This window comes from Ornithorhynchus anatinus, chromosome 3 (assembly GCF_004115215.2).
Source record: "Ornithorhynchus anatinus isolate Pmale09 chromosome 3, mOrnAna1.pri.v4, whole genome shotgun sequence".
Taxonomy (NCBI): domain Eukaryota; kingdom Metazoa; phylum Chordata; class Mammalia; order Monotremata; family Ornithorhynchidae; genus Ornithorhynchus; species Ornithorhynchus anatinus.
This window is the reverse complement of record NC_041730.1, coordinates 88,542,082-88,561,548: the sequence shown is the minus strand read 5'-3', so window position 1 is coordinate 88,561,548 and position 19,467 is coordinate 88,542,082. Positions and strand designations below refer to the sequence as shown.

The following is a 19,467-nucleotide window of genomic DNA, read 5'->3' as shown; positions in this document are numbered from 1 at the left end:
CCGGCACCTCGGCCTTTTGGGCGCCGTCTCCTCAGCGTGGCGGACATGGCGGTGGGAATGGGCTGGGGCGGCGCCGAGGAGCCGCGGACCGCGAGGAAGGCCAAGGCTCAGGTGACGTTCACGGGGAAGAAGCCGCCGCCGCCGCCGGGCCCTTCCCTCCCCCGCCATCTTGCCCCTCCCCCTCCGACCAGTCTGCCCACAATCCCTCCAGCTGCAGCCCCCCCCCCCAGAAGGTGCTGGTGGCTCAGCGCCTCGCCGGCCTTAATAATAATCATAATAATGTTGGTATTTGTTAAGCGCTGACTACGTGCCGAGCACTGTTCTAAGCGCTGGGGGAGAGACAGGGTCATCAGGGGGTCCCACGTGGGGCTCCCAGTCTTCATCCCCATTTTACAGATGAGGGAACTGAGGCCCAGAGAGTAATAATAATAATAATAATGTTGGCATTTGTTAGGCGCTTACTATGTGCCAAGCACTGTTCTGAGCGCTGGGGGAGAGACAGGGTCATCAGGGGGTTCCCCCGTGGGGCTCCCAGTCTTCATCCCCATTTGACAGATGAGGTCACTGAGGCCCAGAGAATAATAATCATGTTGGTATTTGTGAAGCGCTTACTATGTGCCAAGCACTGTTCTGAGCGCTGGGAAGGATACAAGGTGATGAGGTGGTCCCACGTGGGGCTCACAGTCTCCAACCCCATTTGACAGATGAGGGAACTGAGGCCCAGACAAGTGACCTGCCCAAAGTCACCCAGCTGACAAGCGGCAGAGCTGGGATGATTATTAATAATAATAATGTTGGTATTTGTTAAGCGCTTACTATGTGCCCAGCACTGTTCTAAGCGCTGGGGGATACAAGGTGATCAGGTTGTCCCACGTGGGGCTCACAGTTTTCATCCCCATTTGACAGATGAGGGAACTGAGGCACAGAGAAGTGAAGTGACTTGCCCACAGTCACCCAGCTGACAGGTGGCAGAGCCAGGATTCATTCATTCAATAGTATTTATTGAGCGCTTACTCTGTGCAGAGCACTGTACTAAGCCCTTGGAATGGACAGTTCAGCAACAGATAGAGACCATCCCTGTCCATCGACGGATTAGAACCCACAACCTCTGACTCCCAAGCCCGGGCTCTTTCCACTGAGCCTCGCCGCTCTTCTGCTGTCAGCCGGCCCATAGCCTTCCGCTTCGCCCCCCTTCTTCGCTGGCACGTGGTTATTTAATAATTATGGTACCCGTTAAGCGCTTAGTACGTGCCAAGCACTGTTCTGAACGCTGGGGTAGAGAGAGGCTAATGGGGCTGGACACCGAGTCCCCCGTGGCCAACACAGGCTCAAGCCCCACTTTACAGATGAGGCAACTGAGGCACAGAGAAGCGAAGCGGTTTGCCCCAGGTCACACAGCAGACGAGTGGGAGGGAGCAGGATTAGAACCCGGGATAGGTGCGAGCAAATCAGAATCTGCAATTCTGTTATTTATTTTGATGCTCTTAATGCCTGTCTACTTGTTTTGCTGTCTGTCTCCCCCTTCTAGACCGAGCCCGATGTTGGGTAGCGATCATCCCTCTCCGTTGCCCGAATTGTTCTTTCCAAGCGCTTAGTACAGTGCTGCGCACATAGTAGGTGCTCAATAAATACAATTGGATGAGTGACACAGGCCCTGTCCCACATGGGGCTCACAGTCTTAATCCCCGTTTGACAGATGAGGGAACTGAGGCCCAGAGAAGTGGTTTGCCCAAGGTCCCACAGCAGACAAGAGAGAGGGAGCAGGATTAGAACCCAGGCCTTTGTGGCTCCCAGGCCCTTGCCCTACCACGGAGCCGGGGACCTTAACCGGCCGTAGCCGCTCCTGACCCTTTAACTTTACTTCCTTGGGCTTTAGGAGAAGCAGCGTGGCTCAGTGGAAAGAGCACGGGCTTTGGAGTCAGGGCTCATGAGTTCGAATCCCGGCTCTGCCACTTGTCGGCTGTGTGACTGTGGGCAAGTCACTTCACTTCTCTGGGCCTCAGTTCCCTCATCTGTAAAATGGGGATGAAGACTGTGAGCCCCACGTGGGACAACCTGATTCCCCTGTGTCTACCCCAGCGCTTACAACAGTGCTCGGCACATAGTAAGCGCTTAACAAATACCAACATTATTATTATTATTATTTAGCAACCAATCGGTCATTTGCGTTGAGCGCTTACCATGTGCAAAGCACGGAGCCCGTCATTGGGCAGGGATTGTCTCTAACTGTTGCCGAACTGTGTCCGACCTGATTACCTTGTATTTACCCCAGGGCTTAGAACACGGCTTATCACACATTTTGTTAATGAAATGTACATCGCCTCGATTCTATTTAGTCGCCATTGTTTTTACGAGAGGTTCTTCCCCTCGACTCTATTTATCGCCATCGTTCTCGTCTGTCCGTCTCCCCCCGATCAGACCGTGAGCCCGTCAAAGGGCAGGGACCGTCTCTATCTGTTGCCGACTTGTTCGTTCCAAGCGCTTAGTACAGTGCTCGGCACATAGTAAGCGCTCAATAAATACTATTGAATGAATGAACACAGTAAGTGCTTAAAAATGCCACAATTATTGTGGAGAAGCCGCGTGGCTCAGTGGAAAGAGCCCGGCCTTAGGAGTCAGAGGTCATGGGTTCGAATGCCGGCTCCGCCACTCGTCAGCCGTGTGACTGTGGGCAAGTCACTTCACTTCTCTGGGCCTCAGTTACCTCATCTGGAAAATGGGGGTGAAGACTGTGAGCCCCACGTGGGACAACCTGATGACCCTGTATCTCCCCCAGCGCTTAGAACAGTGCTCAGCACATAGGAAGCGCTTAACAAATACCAACATCGTCGTCATTCCAACACCGGCTCTTAACAAAGCCAGTTACAACAAACATTTATCGAGCACTGAACCGTGTTGTCGAGCATTGTACTAAGTGTTTGGGAGCGTACGGTAACAACAAAGTTTGCAGACGTGTTTGCTGCCCACAGTGAGCTTACAGTCTAGGGGAGGAGGTGGACATTAAATGATTTACAATGTGTGTTATAATTTGGAATGACAAATCTTCACCGCTGTCAATTCGAGAATTACATGACTGCTTTCCCGGGGCCTATTCCTTTTCAGCGGAATTTTTATCGGAAGCAAAATCCTTATTTCAGGACATATTTGACTTGTAAATATTCTTTTAACCTTCGGTTGAGGCATTTGGGAGGGTGCTATAGTGAAAGTTTATATAACAGTTGGGATTTTCCCCAGAAGTTTTCAGGGAGGAGGCTCAGGTTTTTTTTTTTTTTTAACGTGTGCTTTTTACTCTGAAACCTGTGGCAGGAAATGCTGATGTGCTGAAAATGTCAATACGTTTAAACTTCTTTTACTCCAAATCCTTCAAAATTGGCATCTTTTTTGAGTTTGTGCCACTGTTTGTTTTTTTTGCCAACAGAGTGATAGAAACAAAACTACTTCCCTAGAAATTAAGAAGAAATCTGATGCAGTTGAGAATGAATCATTGGATGAAGACAGTTCCCCGACCCCCAAAAAGTTAAAACTGAAAACGATTCTAAATTGGCCGGCTGAAGAGCAAAACGGGATTTTAGATGGAATTAATCCCTCCAAATCCAAAACATCCAAAAAGAAAGCACATGGGCAGGCTAAAGAGCAAAATGGGATTTTCGATGAATTTGGCCCCCCCCAACCCAAAAAAGTGAAAAAGGAAAAGCCAAATGAGATTTTTGGCAAGGCAGAGGAGCTCCAGATTTCCTCCAAGCCCACGAAAGGGAAAAAGAACAAGCTGCCCAATGGAAGCATTAACGAGACTAGGAAAACACCCAAGAATGATTCATACCTGGTCAATGGATTATCGTCCCCAGCCTCAACGGACGACGAGCCCGAGCAGGTATAGTGACTGCTTCTCTACTCTCCCGGTTTTCAGCATCTTTCGTACATGTTGTTACAAGTCTTAGTGTGGAAGAGTCCGTGTCTAATAGATACAGCTCTTTGATTTGTCTAGCTTGTTTTTAGACTAAGAACGTGTCGGTTATAATGAGACTTTGGGAGCACGCATCTGATTAGGTTTAGTAGTCGTGCTATTTATTAAACGCTTACTGTATACGAAGGGCCGTGTCCTCTTTCCTCAAAGAGGTGTTGGGGTGATAAGGAGTGTGGGTTTAGGACGTCCCCCCTGCCCCTCCAACCGTAATCCAGATCATCCCAAGCAGAGGGGAGGGATAATAGTCGAGAGGGAAAGGTCCACTGTAACTCTGGGTAGAAGTGGTGCAACAGCCGACTCCTCACCCTGGGGCCCGAGCGGGGCTGGAGCCCAGTGCGCCGCACAGAGTAAACGCGAAATAAATCATATTGCCTGGTAACTCCCACTGGGCCCAGATCAGACTCTTTTTTGAGTGTTTTTTTCCTTCCCATTGCGTAGGTCCTAACGCCCGAACAGAAAGAAGGTGCCTTCTCCAATTTCCCCATCTCGGAGCAGACCATACGGCTTCTGAAAGGTAACGATAAGTTACGTTCGATAGTATGTCATCGCTGGAATTTCATTTTGTAAAGCCCTTGGACGGCCGTAACGGTATTTTGTTTCCGATGCTAACCCCCAGAATTCTGCAGCGTCCTCATCTGCGCTCGAATCTGCTATCTTTTCCTGGCCAACCGAGGGCTTTTCTGAAATCCTAAGATTAGCATAGGGGTGATAGGAAGCCGGGTGTTTTCTCCCTCAGCAAATATTCCGACCACTCAGCTCATCCTTCAGACTATAAGTGTGGGCAGGGGAACGCAGTCCTATCACCTCTGCTACACGTGTCTGCCGTGTGGCCGTGGACAATTCACTTCACTCTGTGCCTCAGTTCCCTCATCTGTAAAATGGCGATTTGAGCCGGTGAGCCCCAAGTGGGACAGGGACTGATTTGCTTGTATCCACCCCAAGCGCTTAGTACAGCGCCCGGCACATAGGAAGTGCTTAAAAAATATCACAATTATTATTACTATTATTGTACTCTCCCAACTGCTCAGTTAAATTCTCTGACACAGTAAGCGCTCAGTAAATACGATTGCTTGATTGAGTTGGCTGAGGATTCTGCATGCAGAGGGGACTGCTTTTCAGTTTGGATATTTTCTTCTAAAGAGCCCCGGGCTCTGCTGCCTAACCTTTGTGACTGAATCATAGGAAGGCATTCATGCCCTCTGGCGATGCGGTGCTTTTTCAGGAAGTAATCCCCTTTCTAGGTTTTAAAATAGTATATTCTCATCCACTCCTACAGAATCTGGTGTCTGTTTAAAACTTCCTGGTGGTCCGTCACAGTGTAAAACTGGCCTGTCCCTCTCACCTCCGTTGTATCGTCCATTAATTGTTGGCTTGTATCTTCATTTGAGTAGTGACTGTAGATTCTTTTGTAGCGTGGCAAGCCAGGCGGCTTTCAAAGAAATGGACCCATGTGAGAATCTGCAGTGGAAAATGTGGGACATTTACCTCATCAGTCCCTGCAATGCATGTGTTCATTAAATCACCCGCCTTTTGTGAGCAAATCTGTCACATCCGCCCAAAAACTCCAGGGAAATGTCATGATGCTGTTTTACAGATCGAGGGGTGACCTACCTGTTTCCCATACAAGTCAAGACGTTTCATCACGTGTACGAAGGCCGGGATGTGGTCGCCCAAGCTCGGACGGGAACCGGAAAGACCTTCTCCTTCGCGATCCCCTTGACCGAGAAACTTCAGAGGAAGCGAGAGGAACAGAAGCGAGGCTACCCCCCCAAGGTGACCATCTGAGGCCTCGTTGGCTTTAAATGTAGCCCTGACTTGCAGTGAATGGATGTGTGAAATCATGTTGCGGTACAGGGGACTGGTGGAAAGAACGGGAGCCCGGGACTCTGAAAAGCTGGGTTCTAGTCCCGGCTCCGCCACTCGTCAAAACAGGGAATTTCCCGGTTTCCTCATCTGTAAAATGGGGATTAAGTGCTCGTTCTGGATCCCAGCCCCATAAGCATTTAGTACAGAGGTTGGATCACAGTATGCGCCCAGAATATACCGTTGAATGATCGGCTCTTACCGGATTTCTCTTATATCCTGCAGCGCTTAACAGGTTCCGTCATTATCATTATTGTAGCTGTTTGAGCAACTGCCTTTAGCTGCGGTGGTCCCTTTCTGGAGAGGGAAGGAATCACCGGAGGAAGATTTTATATTGATATCTGTTTCCCCCTCCAGACTGTAAATTTGTCGTGGGCAGGGAACGTGTCTGTTATATTGTACTCGCCCAAGGGGTCTTAGTACAGTTCCCTGCACACAGTCAGCACTCAGTAAATACCACTGTCTGACAAACTGAAGCTTTCTCCTCGTCACGATATGGGTGCTATTGCCCTCGCCTCAACATGGCTCCATCTGTGGACTCAAGTGACCGGCTTGCAGATCCATGTGGCTACATCGAAATGCTACTTGATTTCACCTACTTTATATCTAGCCCAGTGCTTGGCACACAGTAAGCGCTTAATAAGTACCATAAATCTAAGTTTAAATTTAAAGGAGTCTTTCAGCAGCTGCTTTGGTGTGTTCTTTTTGGCACTTGTAAATGGCTAAACTGTTCATTAACTAGCAACTGGTCTATGTAAACCAAAGCTAAAATATGAAATATAGACATTCGAGCTAAATTTTTTGTCAAAAAAATTCCCCTATCTCTCCAATTTTTTTAACTTAAAAAATCCATACTTTTGATATTGGTAGCTTGGGAAACGGCATGGCCTAATGGATAGAGCAGAGGCCTGGGTTCTAATTCTGGCTCCGCCGCTTGCCTGCTGGGTGACCTTGAGCAAGTCACTTCTGTGCCTCAGTTACCTCATCTGTAAAATAGGGATAAAGACTGAGCCCCTGAGGGACAGGGACCGTGTCCAACCTGATTAGCTTATATCTACCCCAGCGCTTAGAACAGTGCTTGACACATAGTAAGCACTTAACAAATACTCTTATTATTGTTATTAATTGGAAGACCTTTCCAAGTCCCAAAAGCGTGCTTGCTGCACTCCAACCTGTAGAGAGATTGGGGGCACTTTTACTTTGTCCTAAAGTTCTGTGGCTCGGAGTATTGAACTCTGGTTTGTGTTCAAAATCCCCAAAACACCTTTCACGGTAAAATCAAACCTTAAGAATGTTTGGCTTGATTTTTTTTTTCTTTTCCCACCAGGTGCTTGTGTTGACTCCAACCAGAGAACTTGCAAACCAAGTAGCCAAGGACTTCAAAGACATCACCAGAACCCTCACGGTGGCTTGCTTTTATGGCGGCACACCCTATAACGGCCAGAGTAAGTAGACGCCTCAAACGTGGAGATGATAAAGAGGGTGCTTCTAATCCGTAGATTCCCCTCTGATCCTGTTTCTTTAATTTCAGTCGACCTCATCCGCAAGGGAATCGACATTTTGGTGGGGACCCCGGGTCGTATTAAGGACCATCTGGAGAGCGGCCGGTTAGATCTTACTAAACTGTATCACGTCGTGCTCGATGAAGTCGATCAGATGTTAGATATGGGCTTCGCTGAGGATGTGGAAAAGATTATAAGTGGAGCATATAATAGAGGTAAGTCTTCATTCCCGGTAGGAGACTTCTGAAATCTAAAATCCTATATGTGTTCGATTTCTGATGAGTGGATTTTAACCGCTTGCTTTCCTTTGTAGCCCCCAAAGCTAAATCCAGAACGAACTGGGTAGACTTCTCGAGATTCTTCACTTTTTAAAGATGGCCATTCCAGGGTTGGGCGGCGGGGGGGACTTGGAGAGATCTGGTATTACCTTGAAATAGTTCCCCTCAGCCGTGTCAATTGATTTTGTTTTTATTTACCTAAGAGTCAGAAGACAATCCTCAGACCCTGCTGTTTTCTGCAACTTGTCCACAGTGGGTGTACAAAGTGGCAAAAAAATACATGAAAGCCAAATACGAACAGGTAGACCTCATCGGGAAGTTGACTCAAAAGGCCGCAACCACCGTGGAGGTAAGGAATCATTCAGGTCTCGGTTTACCGGTGACAATTTATAGTGTCCGGTGGCGGTGAAGCCGGGAGTAAGTTCTATTGGAGGATGCGGGCACAGTCTTGGTAGTGGGATCTTGTCCACAGGGAAGATGGGATCCAAACTAAATCCCCCCCCCGCCCCCCAATACCTTTCGTGGCAAAATCCAAATTTTTGACATGGCAGAGGTGACACTCATCTAAAGTTATTGTGGCACCTGCCGTCGTGTTATTTCTCGCCTTTATTTGGTTTTTAAATATGACCTTGTGCAGCGGCTTGGGGTCAGCTCACCGGCCCCTCCTAAGGCTGGGCTTCTGAAAGGCAATAGGTCAGTTACAGTGGTTTGATAGGAAAGGATTTCCTTGACAAACATTTACTCTCTTTCTCCCGTAGCATTTGGCTATCCAGTGCCGAGAGAACCAAAGAGCTGCCGTGATTGGAGACGTCATCCAGGTCTACAGTGGAAATCAAGGGCGGGCCATTGTCTTTTGTGAGACAAAGAAAGATGCGACAGAAATGGCCTTGAATTCCAACATAAAACAGGTATGCATTTTTCTAATTAGGGATACGGTGCCCACTTGGGCCGAGGCACAGAGGGAGAGGAAAGAGGGACGAGGAAGGTCCACAGTGATGGTGACCCTCGCTAGGTTTTAGAGCCCAGTAAGGATCACCGTCGGCCCGCCTCAGCTCTAGGGCTGCTGCCGTGCCGGTCTGAAGCGGATGGAATCACACCCCCCCGGCCCCTGCCTGCCACGTTTGGCCGTGGAGCTGCAGAGGCTGGAGACTGCGGTGCCACCGACTTAAGACTGGCTCTGCGGTGGCTCCTGAGCTTCAGGAATCCCCCAAGGATGAGAAGATGGGACCTTTGGCCTTGTCCCTGAGCCCAGCGAACGGGATAATGGCAGCACCCTGTTGGCAGGGGGTAGAGCCGTGAACGGCTCTTATCCCAGTGGAGATCATAGCTTGCTCGCAGAAACCTCAAGAGGGCTAGGTTCGCCCAGAATAGTCAGGTGGACCCCCTCCAAGTACTGACCAGGTACTCCATCTCCACATCAAAGTCCTTACTTTGGCTTTAGAACACTCAAGCGACTCTGACCTAAAATTGCAGAGAGAAGTGGGTAAAACCCTCAATTGGGAGCCAGCTGGGGCTTATTCCCCGGGTCAGCCCTACAATCCTTCTAGGCTTTAAGCCTATTCTAGGCAGGGATTGTCTCTTTATTTCTTTCTAAGCGCTTAGTACAGCGCTGTGCTCTCAGTAAATGCGATTGAATGAATGAATTGGCTCTCCCCCTCCTCTATTTCATCACTGAGCCATCCCTATCGCTTTCTGGCTAGCTTGAGTGACCTTTACAGTTCTGGTGCTTAATTATCTGTTTTCAAATTTCAAGGCCTTCCTGCAGATACATCTTCTCCAAGAAGCCTTCCCTGACTAAGCCCTCCTTTCCTCTTCGCCCACTCCCTTCTGCGTCGCCCTGACTTCCTCCCTTTATTCATCCCCCCCCCCCCGTTTCAGCCTCAGAGTATTTATGTACATAGCTCTAATTTATTTCTTTTGATGTCTGTCTCCCCCTCTAGACTCTAAGGTCGCTGTGGGCAGGAAATGTGTCTGTTCCATTGTTGTCTTGTACTCTACCATGGGCTACAGAGTGAGTGCTCAATAAGTACAGTTGGATGAGTGAATTTAGGTTCAAGTGTTTGGCACGTTTGGGATGGGCCGAGGGAAGCGTTCTTTAGGCTGAAATATTGGTCACCATTGTGGGTGGTGATAGAAGTGAAAAGACTATGCTGTGTTTTTATTCATTCAGTCGCATTTACTGAGCACTTACTATGTTCAGAGCACTGTACTAAGCGCTTGGAAAGTACAATTCGGCAACAAGACAACATTTTGAAAGGACAAGCCTGTCCTAGGTATTAGACTGTAGTTTGTATTACAGCAGAGAACGCGTTTGCTTAAGAGACGCTTCGAGAGATCTGTTGGAACGTCAGTTAACGCGCTACATAAATTTACAACTTCCAGAACGATGCTAAATTTTAGGATGAATGGTGTAGAACATTAAGATATCCGGGGTTTAGACAACTCTGTCAAGAGCCCCAGGTAGCATTGATCTAACGAAGCAGCATTCTGAAGAAGCGAATTCTCTTTCAAGTGAGAATCGTTCTTATACCCGTGTAGATGTAAATTTTTCCAGCGCCAACCAGTGAAATTCTGGAGATATTTGATCGCTGGTACAAAAGAACTTTGCTTCTGATTTGTTTTTGTCTTCGGTCAATAGGAGGCCCAGGCTCTGCATGGTGATATTGCTCAGAGCCAAAGGGAAATTACACTGAAGGGCTTCAGAAACGGTGTCTTTAAAGTTCTGGTGGCAACCAATGTGGCTGCTCGTGGTTTGGACATTCCAGAGGTTGATCTAGTGATTCAGAGTTCACCTCCAAAGGTAGGAAATGAGCAGTGTTGGGGGGTTTTGGGTGGCTGGTTGGTTTGAGGAAACTAGTCTTTCTCCAAAAGTATTACTGAAGGAATATCAAAAGTTCCCCTCTTTGATGTCCATCCTTATGGTATGAATGTACCTTCAGTCAAACATCACTAACTTTTCCCTCTAGTCATCATGCTGAACGTTAGAGGCGCTCCCTGGGAATTTATCCATGTCCTTTTGGCCCCAAAAGCTTTTTATTTTTCTTCCCATGCATACCACCTCATTCTGAAATGAGGAACTGGAAGAATCTGTTTTTATATCATTATTCTTGCCGCATCTAAAGGACTGTAGTTTGAAAGGGCAGACTGTACTCTCACAGTTTTGCGCTAGTAATCTGTAGTATTTATTGAATGCCGCCTCTGGCTAGAGAATCGAGCGAGTCCAAGAGAATTGGGAGACCTCCAGGAGAGGGGAAGACAGGCACCGAAGTAAATGAATGGGTAGGAAGAAGTTATAGAGTACGTAAGGTGGTGGTGTTTTCTGTGGGAATTTAGAAATGATCGTCCTTCATTAGATGTTGGGCCTGAGTGAGCCCCTGAGGACTCAAACAGCTCTCTGGGCCTGGAGGCGGGTTAACTGCTAGCAGACGTCAGTGGGGAAAGATCTCAAAACTGTGAAGGGAAGCTATTGGTCCTGAAACCGCTGCCAGGAGAGTTGGGGATGGGGAAACCGCTCCCACATTTGAGGAGAGGAGGATCTGGAAATACGTCCGTATTCCCTCTCTCCTTTCTGCTCTCCAGTTTTATTCTGCTTCTGTTTTCGTGCCGTAAATAGGCTGATAGTGCTGTCCTCACTTTCTCTGTCCGTTGTGACTTAGGACGTCGAGTCTTACATCCATCGTTCCGGACGCACAGGTCGAGCTGGACGTACGGGGATCTGCATTTGCTTTTTTCAGCCGAGGGAGAGGTGTCAGCTCAGATACGTGGAACAAAAATCGGTGAGTAGAGTTAGTTGATGGAAGGACAATTCTCGAAGCCCCGCGGCAGGAAGTTATACACAGCACGTGCACATATGTGTAATTTATTTATATTATCGGTCTCCCTCTCTAGCTCGTTGTGGGTAGAGAGTGTTCATTCAATCGTATTTATTGAGCGCTGACTGCACGCAAAGCGTTGTACTAGTGTGTCGCTTTACTGTTATGAGCTTAGCGTTCAATAAATACGATTGAATAAATGCACGTGTGAATGTGGTTTTTAGTGTGGATCCCAAAACCCGTAAACCTTGTAAACTTTGGAACGAAAAGCCCTGCAGTGAAGCTACTGGGGTGGCCCAGAAGTTGGTGGGGTTACATTGGCGAGGTCAGGGTTATTCATTCAGTCGTATTTATTGAGCGCTTACTGGGTGCAAAGCACTGGAGAGGGTACACTAAAGCAACAGACAGACACATTCGCTGCCCACAACGAGCTCACTGTCTCTATGGGGTGACAGACGTTAATACAAATTAATAGTTAAATTATTGATATGTACCTTCACCACATGCGGGTGCAGGGCCAAACAATGGGTTTCCGGATCTATGTCTGACATCCCCATGGTAAAAACCGTGTCGCTACGGCATTTTCTTGTTAAACTCCCTTCGGTTAAAACGTAGCATTTGACTGCATCAAATAACTTAATCAATGGCATTTATTGTATGGTATTATTTTTTGAGCGTTTACTACATGCACATAATTTCAAAGACTTTCTCCATTCTCTCCATTCCTAGGGAATTACCTTTAAACATGTAAATATTCCATCTTTAGTAGATATAATTCAAGCCTCCAGCAAAGATGCTATCAGGTATGATCTGAGTCCACTTTTTAAGACGGTACAAGTTGCGTGTGTTTTTAAAATAAGCCATACATGATTGGTCCATGATGGGTTATTGGAGGGTAAAGTTGTTAAAATATCACTAGTAGGCTCAGAATGTATTATTGACTCCATCAATTGCTCTATTTCTCTGAGCGTCCTTTTGCAGAATATTGGGACAGATAAACCATTAACCTGACCTAGTCTAGGATGTCTTATGATATTATAAAAACCTTCCGTAGGACAAAGTTTACTCTTTGCTCTCAGCAATCCGTCGTGTGTTTGTTTTTCAAAGATACGAGAATCCCCATTTAGCAGAAACCCCCCAAATTAGTTCTGTGTCGTCATGAAGGTTTTTCCTTTGGCCTGTCTTTCTGGAGAGAGGGGACCGAAGGTCAATTATTAGCCTATGTTAGCCTGCTTTAATGCAAAAAAGCCCAAGCACCCCTTGGCTCTCAAAACATTTCCTGAGGTGTAATCACGTGACTCTTTGTCGGCGTAGCTCCCTGGCATCTGTGCCCTTGGAAGCCCTGGAAAAATTCCGTACGTACGCCAAGACGCTGATCGAGGAGAAGGGAGCGGTCGAGGCCTTGGCCGCAGCTTTAGCCCACATTGCAGGTGCCTCCAGCTTCCAGCAGCGCTCCCTCATCAGTTCCGACAAGGTAGCTACGTCCTTGGAGAATAACCCGTGCCCCAAAAGAACCAGCCTTGCCATCTATCTCTCCTCGCAGTGCCCCCCTTTTCTCTTCTCCCCCACCAAAGCGCTTTTCTCCTTTTTCTGAAAGTAAAGCCTGCTTTTATATGAGAATGGTCCTGGGATTCAAAAAGATAAGGCAGACACGTCTATCAATGCGGAAGAATTCACCGGTTATCAATACTTTAATCTTTCACCTTTTTTGGTGGTATTTACGCACTTACTGTGCAGCAAGCGCTGTTATAAGTGCCGGAGTAGATACGGGTTTTATCGGGGTGCGCACAGTCCCTGCCTCACATAAGGCTCCGTGTCTATGTAGGAGGGAGTAGGATTCAATCCCCATTTTACAATTGAGGAAACTGAGGCCAGAGCCGACAAGTGGTAGAGCCGGGATTACAACCCAGATCCTCCACCCTGCTTTTTCCACTAGGCCACGCTTCTTTTCTAATCTATCTTCAATGTACCACTCTCAGATGAGTATAAGAAAATCAATCCCCATGATCAATTAATGATACTTGTTGAGCACTGTACTAAGTGGTTGGGGGCGTACACTACAGCACAGGCGATGGATGCATTTCCCACCCATTGCCAAGTTACTCCAGAGGGGGAAACAGACATTGATATAAATGTTACAGCTATATATATAAAAGCGGAGGGGTGGCTTGTACTCTAAAAATTACTATCATGGATCTTATAGTCTAGTAGAAATAATAATAATAATAATAATAATGTTGGTATTTGTTAAGCGCTTACTATGTGCCGAGCACTGTTGTAAGCGCGGGGGTAGACACAGGGGAATCAGGTTGTCCCACGTGGGGCTCACAGTCTGAATCCCCACTTTACAGATGAGGGAACTGAGGCACAGAGAAGTTAAGTGACTCGCCCACAGTCACACAGCTGACAAGTGGCAGAGCTGGGATTCGAACTCATGAGCCCTGACTCCAAAGCCCGTGCTCTTTCCACTGCGCCACGCTGCTTCTCAAGAAATGAAGCCTCTTGTGTGACTAGTGAAATCCACGAGCCCCGTACCTTTGGGGTTTGGGTGGGTCAGTAGCAAACGTAACCCCGGCAAGTTCCCGAGGGTTGAAATAGCCACGTCTTCTCCCTCCCCAGAAGTCACACCTCCTTTAATGTTGATTTCTGTGTGCCGGCCAGCTGAGCCCTTCATTGGATATTTACTTAAAAAAAAAAAAAAAAAAAAAAGTGGAAATCCTCAAGCACTTTTTTTAAATAATAATATTCGTACTTGTTAAGCGCTTACTATGTGCAGAGCGCTGTTCTCAGCGCTGGGGGAGATACAGGGTCATCAGGTCGTCCCTCGTGAGGCTCACAGTGAATCCCCATTTTACAGATGAGGTAACTGAGGCCCAGAGAAGTGAAGTGACTCGCCCACAGTCACACAGCTGCCAAGTGGCAGAGCCGGGAGTCGAACCCATGACCTCTGACTCCGAAGCCCAGGCTCTTTCCACTGAGCCAGTAAGACTGATCATTATGAATAGTTGTCTTCCGTTTTAAAGGGTAACTTGTACGTCGAGCCGATCCGACACCTCAAGCCTTGGCTGCTTCTATCCTGTCCTCCCCCTCCCGTTATCCCGAGTAAGTGAAAAATCGCCCTTCTGCGTGAACTGACAAAACGCGCTTCTAACGCTTGTTTCGTGTGAATGTTCTGAAGGGATTTGTGACTGTGGCCTTGAAATGTTCAGAAGAGTTGAAGCATACTAGCGCCGCCCAGACAGAACTCAGAGCGAAACTGACTGCTGATCTTGCAGCCCAAGTAACCAGAATGTGTCTCCTGAAAGGAAAAAGAGTAAGTCTCCCTAAGCGTCTCGTAGCTAGCGCGGTATTCCGCTGCTTGTGGTGGGTGTGTCGGCCCCATTTCAAGCACGGTAGCCAGAGGGAGGAGGCCAGGCACCGAAGGGATGTCGATTAATTGCGATATTTCAGTGCTTACTGTGAGCCGCGAGCATTAGATCGATCGGCCACAGTCCCTGTGATAGTCCTGTTAAGCGCTTACCGTGTGCCAAGCACTGGGATGGGCTCGCGGTCTTTATCCCCATTTTCCAGATGAGGCAACTGAGTCACAGAGAAGTTAAACGACTTGCTCCAAGCCACGTCGCTGACAAGCGGCGGGGCAGGAATTAGAACCCATGACCTCTGAGCTCCAAGCCTGGGCTGGAGCCACGCCGCTTCCCTATCCCACAGGGGGACTCGCAGTCTGAGGGAAGGAGAACCGGTTGAAGGCCCATTTTGCAGATGAGGAAACTGAGGTGCAGAGAAGTTAAAGAGACTCTCCCGAGATCACCCAACGGGCATTGGCAGAGCCAGGATTTAGAACCCGGTTTTGGCTCCTAGGACCTCGCTCGCTCCACGAGGCCCCACTGTCAGTTGGGTGCTTGCCCAATGCTCTCACTCAGCACCCTAGGACCAGGGTTCTGACTACCTGATGGCCACCACTAAGGAGCGAACACTTAACCATGCGGAAAAGCCAACTGATTAGGAGGTGACGTGGATAAAAATGGTCCCGAAATTAAGGGTCTTTGATTTCTAAAACAAAATAGTATCTCTAGTATTAAATGTATCTAATCTGAGGGTCCCTGTTGAGAGTGCTGACACTGAGTACCTCTGGTAGTGAAAGTATTCACCCTTGGAAGTGGGGCAGTCTCGTAGAAGTAGTATTTATTGAGCGCCCACTACTCTGTAGTAAGGGCTTGGGGAGAAAAGAGGGGAAGGAAGGGAAAGGTACGAGGACACTTCTTACACTTTCTTCCCTCCTTAAATCGAGGGGCAGAGGGGAAATGGGTCAAGGCACTCTTTTGAAGGTAAATTCAGCATTTACAAATAGAACAGTCAAAGCAAGTAATTAAATAGTTCATATTCAAAAGCGCTTGGGTTAGGCATAAGGAAATGTTGATGGCTTCCTGGGAATTAACCGGGAAAGGCGTTTAGGAGGGCAGTGAATGCGGGGAGTGCTGTGGTCTGTCAGATTTGGGGTACGAGGGTAGGCGGAGGGGGAGGAGACTAGGACTCGAGCTACTCCTGGCTTCTGTCCCTGGGTTTTTCAGGGTTTGTCATGAGTCACGAGATCCACGCTCCTCTCTTCGAGGTTTTGCTTTTGAAGTTCTGCCTCGGGATAATCGTACCTAAGGGCTTGCTAGATACGAAGCACTGGCGTAGATCCGAGATAATATAATTAGACACAGTCCTGACTGTGGGACTCACAGTTTTAAATGGGACTAGAAGTGTTATGAAGGGTTTACCGTGCAGAGCACTGTTCTGAACGCGGGGGGAGAGTACCCAGGAGGGAATTAGACACGGTCCCCGTCCCACATGGGGTTCGTTCACGCTCTTAATCCCCATTTTCACAGGTGAGGGAACTGACTCGGAGGAGGGAAGCGACTTGCCCGAGGCCACACAGCAGACGTGGGGAGAGCCGGGTTTAGAACCCAGGTCCTTCTGACTCCCAGCCTCGTGCTCTACGCTGGGGAGTCCTTCCCATTCCCGCCCCTCCCCGCTGGAGAGGATCTGTGTGTATTTGGCCCGTAGCCTTGAAACCTGCGAGGCAAGCCTGTCCATCCTTTCCAGCCACTCGATTCCCCCCTTTATCCTCATTTCACGTTTGTTTCGGGGCTCCACAGAGCAGGGAATTCCTTCTGCCGCTGTGGTTCTCGCCGCGGGCCTGATAGATTTCAGCAAATCCCGGGTGAAAAGCTTTTCGGATATTGTGTTCGTTCAGTAGTTGTCTGCAGTAGCTTCCCAAGTTCATGAAACTTCTATTTTTTTGTGTTTAGGGTGTTTGCTTTGATGTTCCCAGCGCACAGGTGGATCAGATAAAGGTACTCCATTTTATCATCAGTGGTTTTTATCGAGCACTTACTGTGTGCAGGGCACTGTACTAAATACTTGGAAGAGTGCAGTTCAACAGTTGACCGACACGTTCCCTGCCCACAATGAGTTGATTTCAGAATATTAATAATAATGGCATTTGCTAAGCGCTTACTATGTGCAAAGCCTGTTCTAAGCGCTGGGGAGGATACACAGTAATCAGGTTGTCCCACGTGGGGCTTTGAAATACACTTTCTGGTCAATCGGTGGTATTTATTGAGCGCCTACTCTGTGCAGAGCACTGCACTTGGTCATGTAGACAAGCTACCAGCTCTTGCTCTGTGGAAGCAAAACTAAACGGTATTTGTCTTACAAGAGCACTTCTGGGTTGGTAATTCTTTAATCTCTGCAGTGGCATAAAATGTGAATTTTGGGCCTTTCTTTTTTTAAAAAAAAGGTTTCTGTGCATGCGTGCTAATGATAAAGTTCCTGTGCTGTGGATTAATCTTAAAAATTCATCTACTAGGCCGAGTGGAAAGATTCAGAAAAGTGGAAGCTCTCACTGCCCCAGCAATTGCCCGAGTTGGAGAGAGACTACGACGACGGAGGCAGGTTCTCCAACTTCAGGCAAAGAGTTCAGCACGGGAACCGGCTGGGCGCTTTCCGTGGCAACCGGCAAGGGAACCGGCAAGGGAACCGGATGGGGAATCACCCGAGAGGCGGCTTCAACAGAGGCGGCTTCAACAGAGGCGGCTTCAACAGAGGCGGTAATAGAAATGGATTCCAAAACGGGGGCCAGAAGAGGAATTTTCACCAAATATTTGATTAACACCGCCGGCGGGCGATGGCCAAAGCTGGGGTGAACCCACAAAGGAAGGTCATCCTAGTAGGTGTGGTTGGCCAAACGTTTGTTCTTACACAACTGCAGGTGAATGGCTGTAAGGAAATTCACGTCATAATACTGTCTCCAGGGGGGAGTTTTATTCTCATCACTGTCGTCATAAAAAGCTGTATCCAGAGAATCAAGCAGTTGGCGTGGTCATTCTGCTGCAGTGAAATCCAAACGGCCTCCTGGGCGCTTGTGGAAAGTGAGACTGGTCCCGGGCAGGCTCCGATCTGGGGGTTCTGGCTCCCCCTCGCCAGCGATAGACTCCCCGGCTTAACTTCTCTGTGCCTCAGTTCCCTCATCTGTAAAATGGGGATTAACTGTGAGCCTCACGTGGGACAACCTGATGCCCCTGTATCTACCCCAGCGCTTAGAACAGTGCTCGGCACATAGTAAGCGCTTAAATACCAACATTTGATTATTTCCCTCCCTGCTGCAACAGGATGGGGCCTAAAGAAGCAGGATCAGTTGGCTCCCTTGAACCGTCGTCGTCCTCCTGCACGCAAAGCAGAGCGGAAATAGACCAAGGGACAAAACTAACGGGCAGCTTGCCCGTTCACAACCCGAGGGGCCACACGGTGCACGGTGTGTTCACACTGTAAGGGGTAATGTCATAATAATCGTATTTATGGTATTTGTTAAGCACTTAATATGTGCAAAGCACTGTTCTAAGCACTGGAGTGGGTGCAGGGTAAGGCTGAGGCATAAAAAAGTGAAGTGACTTGCCCAAAGTCACACAGCAGACAAGTGGCAGCGCCGGGATTAGGACCCCACGTCCTCTGACTCCCAAGCCCGGGCTCTTTCCACTAAGCCACGCTGGCAGGTGGTCTGGGAACCTGGTGACCGACCCGAGACCGGAGGAGAGGAGTCTGTCTCCCCCCCTTGAATAATAATAATAATGTGGGTATTTGTTAAGCGCTTACTATGTGCAGAGCACTGTTCTACGCGCTGGGGTAGACAAGGGAATCAGGTTGTCCCACGTGGGGCTCACAGTCTTCAGCCCCATTTTACAGATGAGGTAACTGATAATGTTGGTATTTGTTAAGCGCTTACTATGTGCCCAGCACTGTCCTAAGCGCTGGGGGAGATACAAGGTCATCAGGTTGTCCCACGTGGGGGCTCCCAGTCTTCATTCCCATTTTACAGATGAGGTAACTGATAATGTTGGTATTTGTTAAGCGCTTACTATGTGCCCAGCACTGTCCTAAGCGCTGGGGGAGATACAAGGTCATCAGGTTGTCCCACGTGGGGGCTCCCAGTCTTCATCCCCATTTTACAGATGAGGTATCCGAGGCCCAGGGAAGTGAAGTGACTTGCCCAGGGTCACCCAGCGGACAAGTGACAGAGCTAGGATTAGAACCCATGACCGTCTGAGTCCCGAGCCCGGTCTCCTTCCACTACGCCAGGCTGCTTCTCAATCCCCACTTTACAGATGCGGGAACTTGAGGCCCAGAGAATAACGATAGGAACGTTAGCATTTGTTAAGCGCTTACTATGTGTGAAGCACTGATCCAAGCGCTGGGATAGATACCAGGTCATCAGGTTGTCCCACGTGGGGCTCACAGGCTTCACCCCCATTTGACAGATGAGGTCACGGAGGCCCAGTGAAGTAATAATATTGGTATTCGTTAAGCGCTTACTATGGGCCGAGCACTGTTCTAAGCGCTGGGGTAGACACAGGGGAATCAGGTTGTCCCACGTGGGGCTCCCAGTCTTCATCCCCATTTGACAGATGAGGTCACTGAGGCCCAGAGAAGTGAAGTGACTCGCCCACCGTCACCCAGCTGACAGGTGGCAGAGCCGGGATTCGAACTCATGAGTCCTGACTCCAAAG

General features: G+C 48.5%; 1 protein-coding gene across 1 annotated transcript; it reads left to right on the top strand.

The window, feature by feature from the left end:
- DDX50 (DExD-box helicase 50) lies at window positions 1–17,773 on the top strand. Its single transcript, XM_001519282.6, has 15 exons — window positions 1–111; window positions 3,419–3,871; window positions 4,403–4,478; window positions 5,559–5,737; window positions 7,155–7,272; window positions 7,359–7,544; window positions 7,811–7,956; window positions 8,366–8,515; window positions 10,246–10,407; window positions 11,264–11,383; window positions 12,149–12,222; window positions 12,734–12,893; window positions 14,598–14,732; window positions 16,714–16,758; window positions 17,274–17,773. The coding sequence occupies exons 1-15, from the start codon at window positions 46–48 to the stop codon at window positions 17,574–17,576; spliced, it is 2,373 nt and encodes a 790-aa protein (XP_001519332.1). The 5' UTR covers window positions 1–45; the 3' UTR covers window positions 17,577–17,773.
- Window positions 17,774–19,467: the final 1,694 nt, after the last annotated feature.

Bases quoted from the DNA above. Each gene is read 5' to 3' on its own strand.
- DDX50 (XM_001519282.6), top strand. From the start codon at position 46: ATGGCGGTGGGAATGGGCTGGGGCGGCGCCGAGGAGCCGCGGACCGCG. The intron at 10,408-11,263 runs GTAGGAAATGAG...GTTGTGACTTAG, and splicing joins TTCAGAGTTCACCTCCAAAG to GACGTCGAGTCTTACATCCA. The intron at 12,894-14,597 runs GTAGCTACGTCC...AATGTTCTGAAG, and splicing joins CCCTCATCAGTTCCGACAAG to GGATTTGTGACTGTGGCCTT.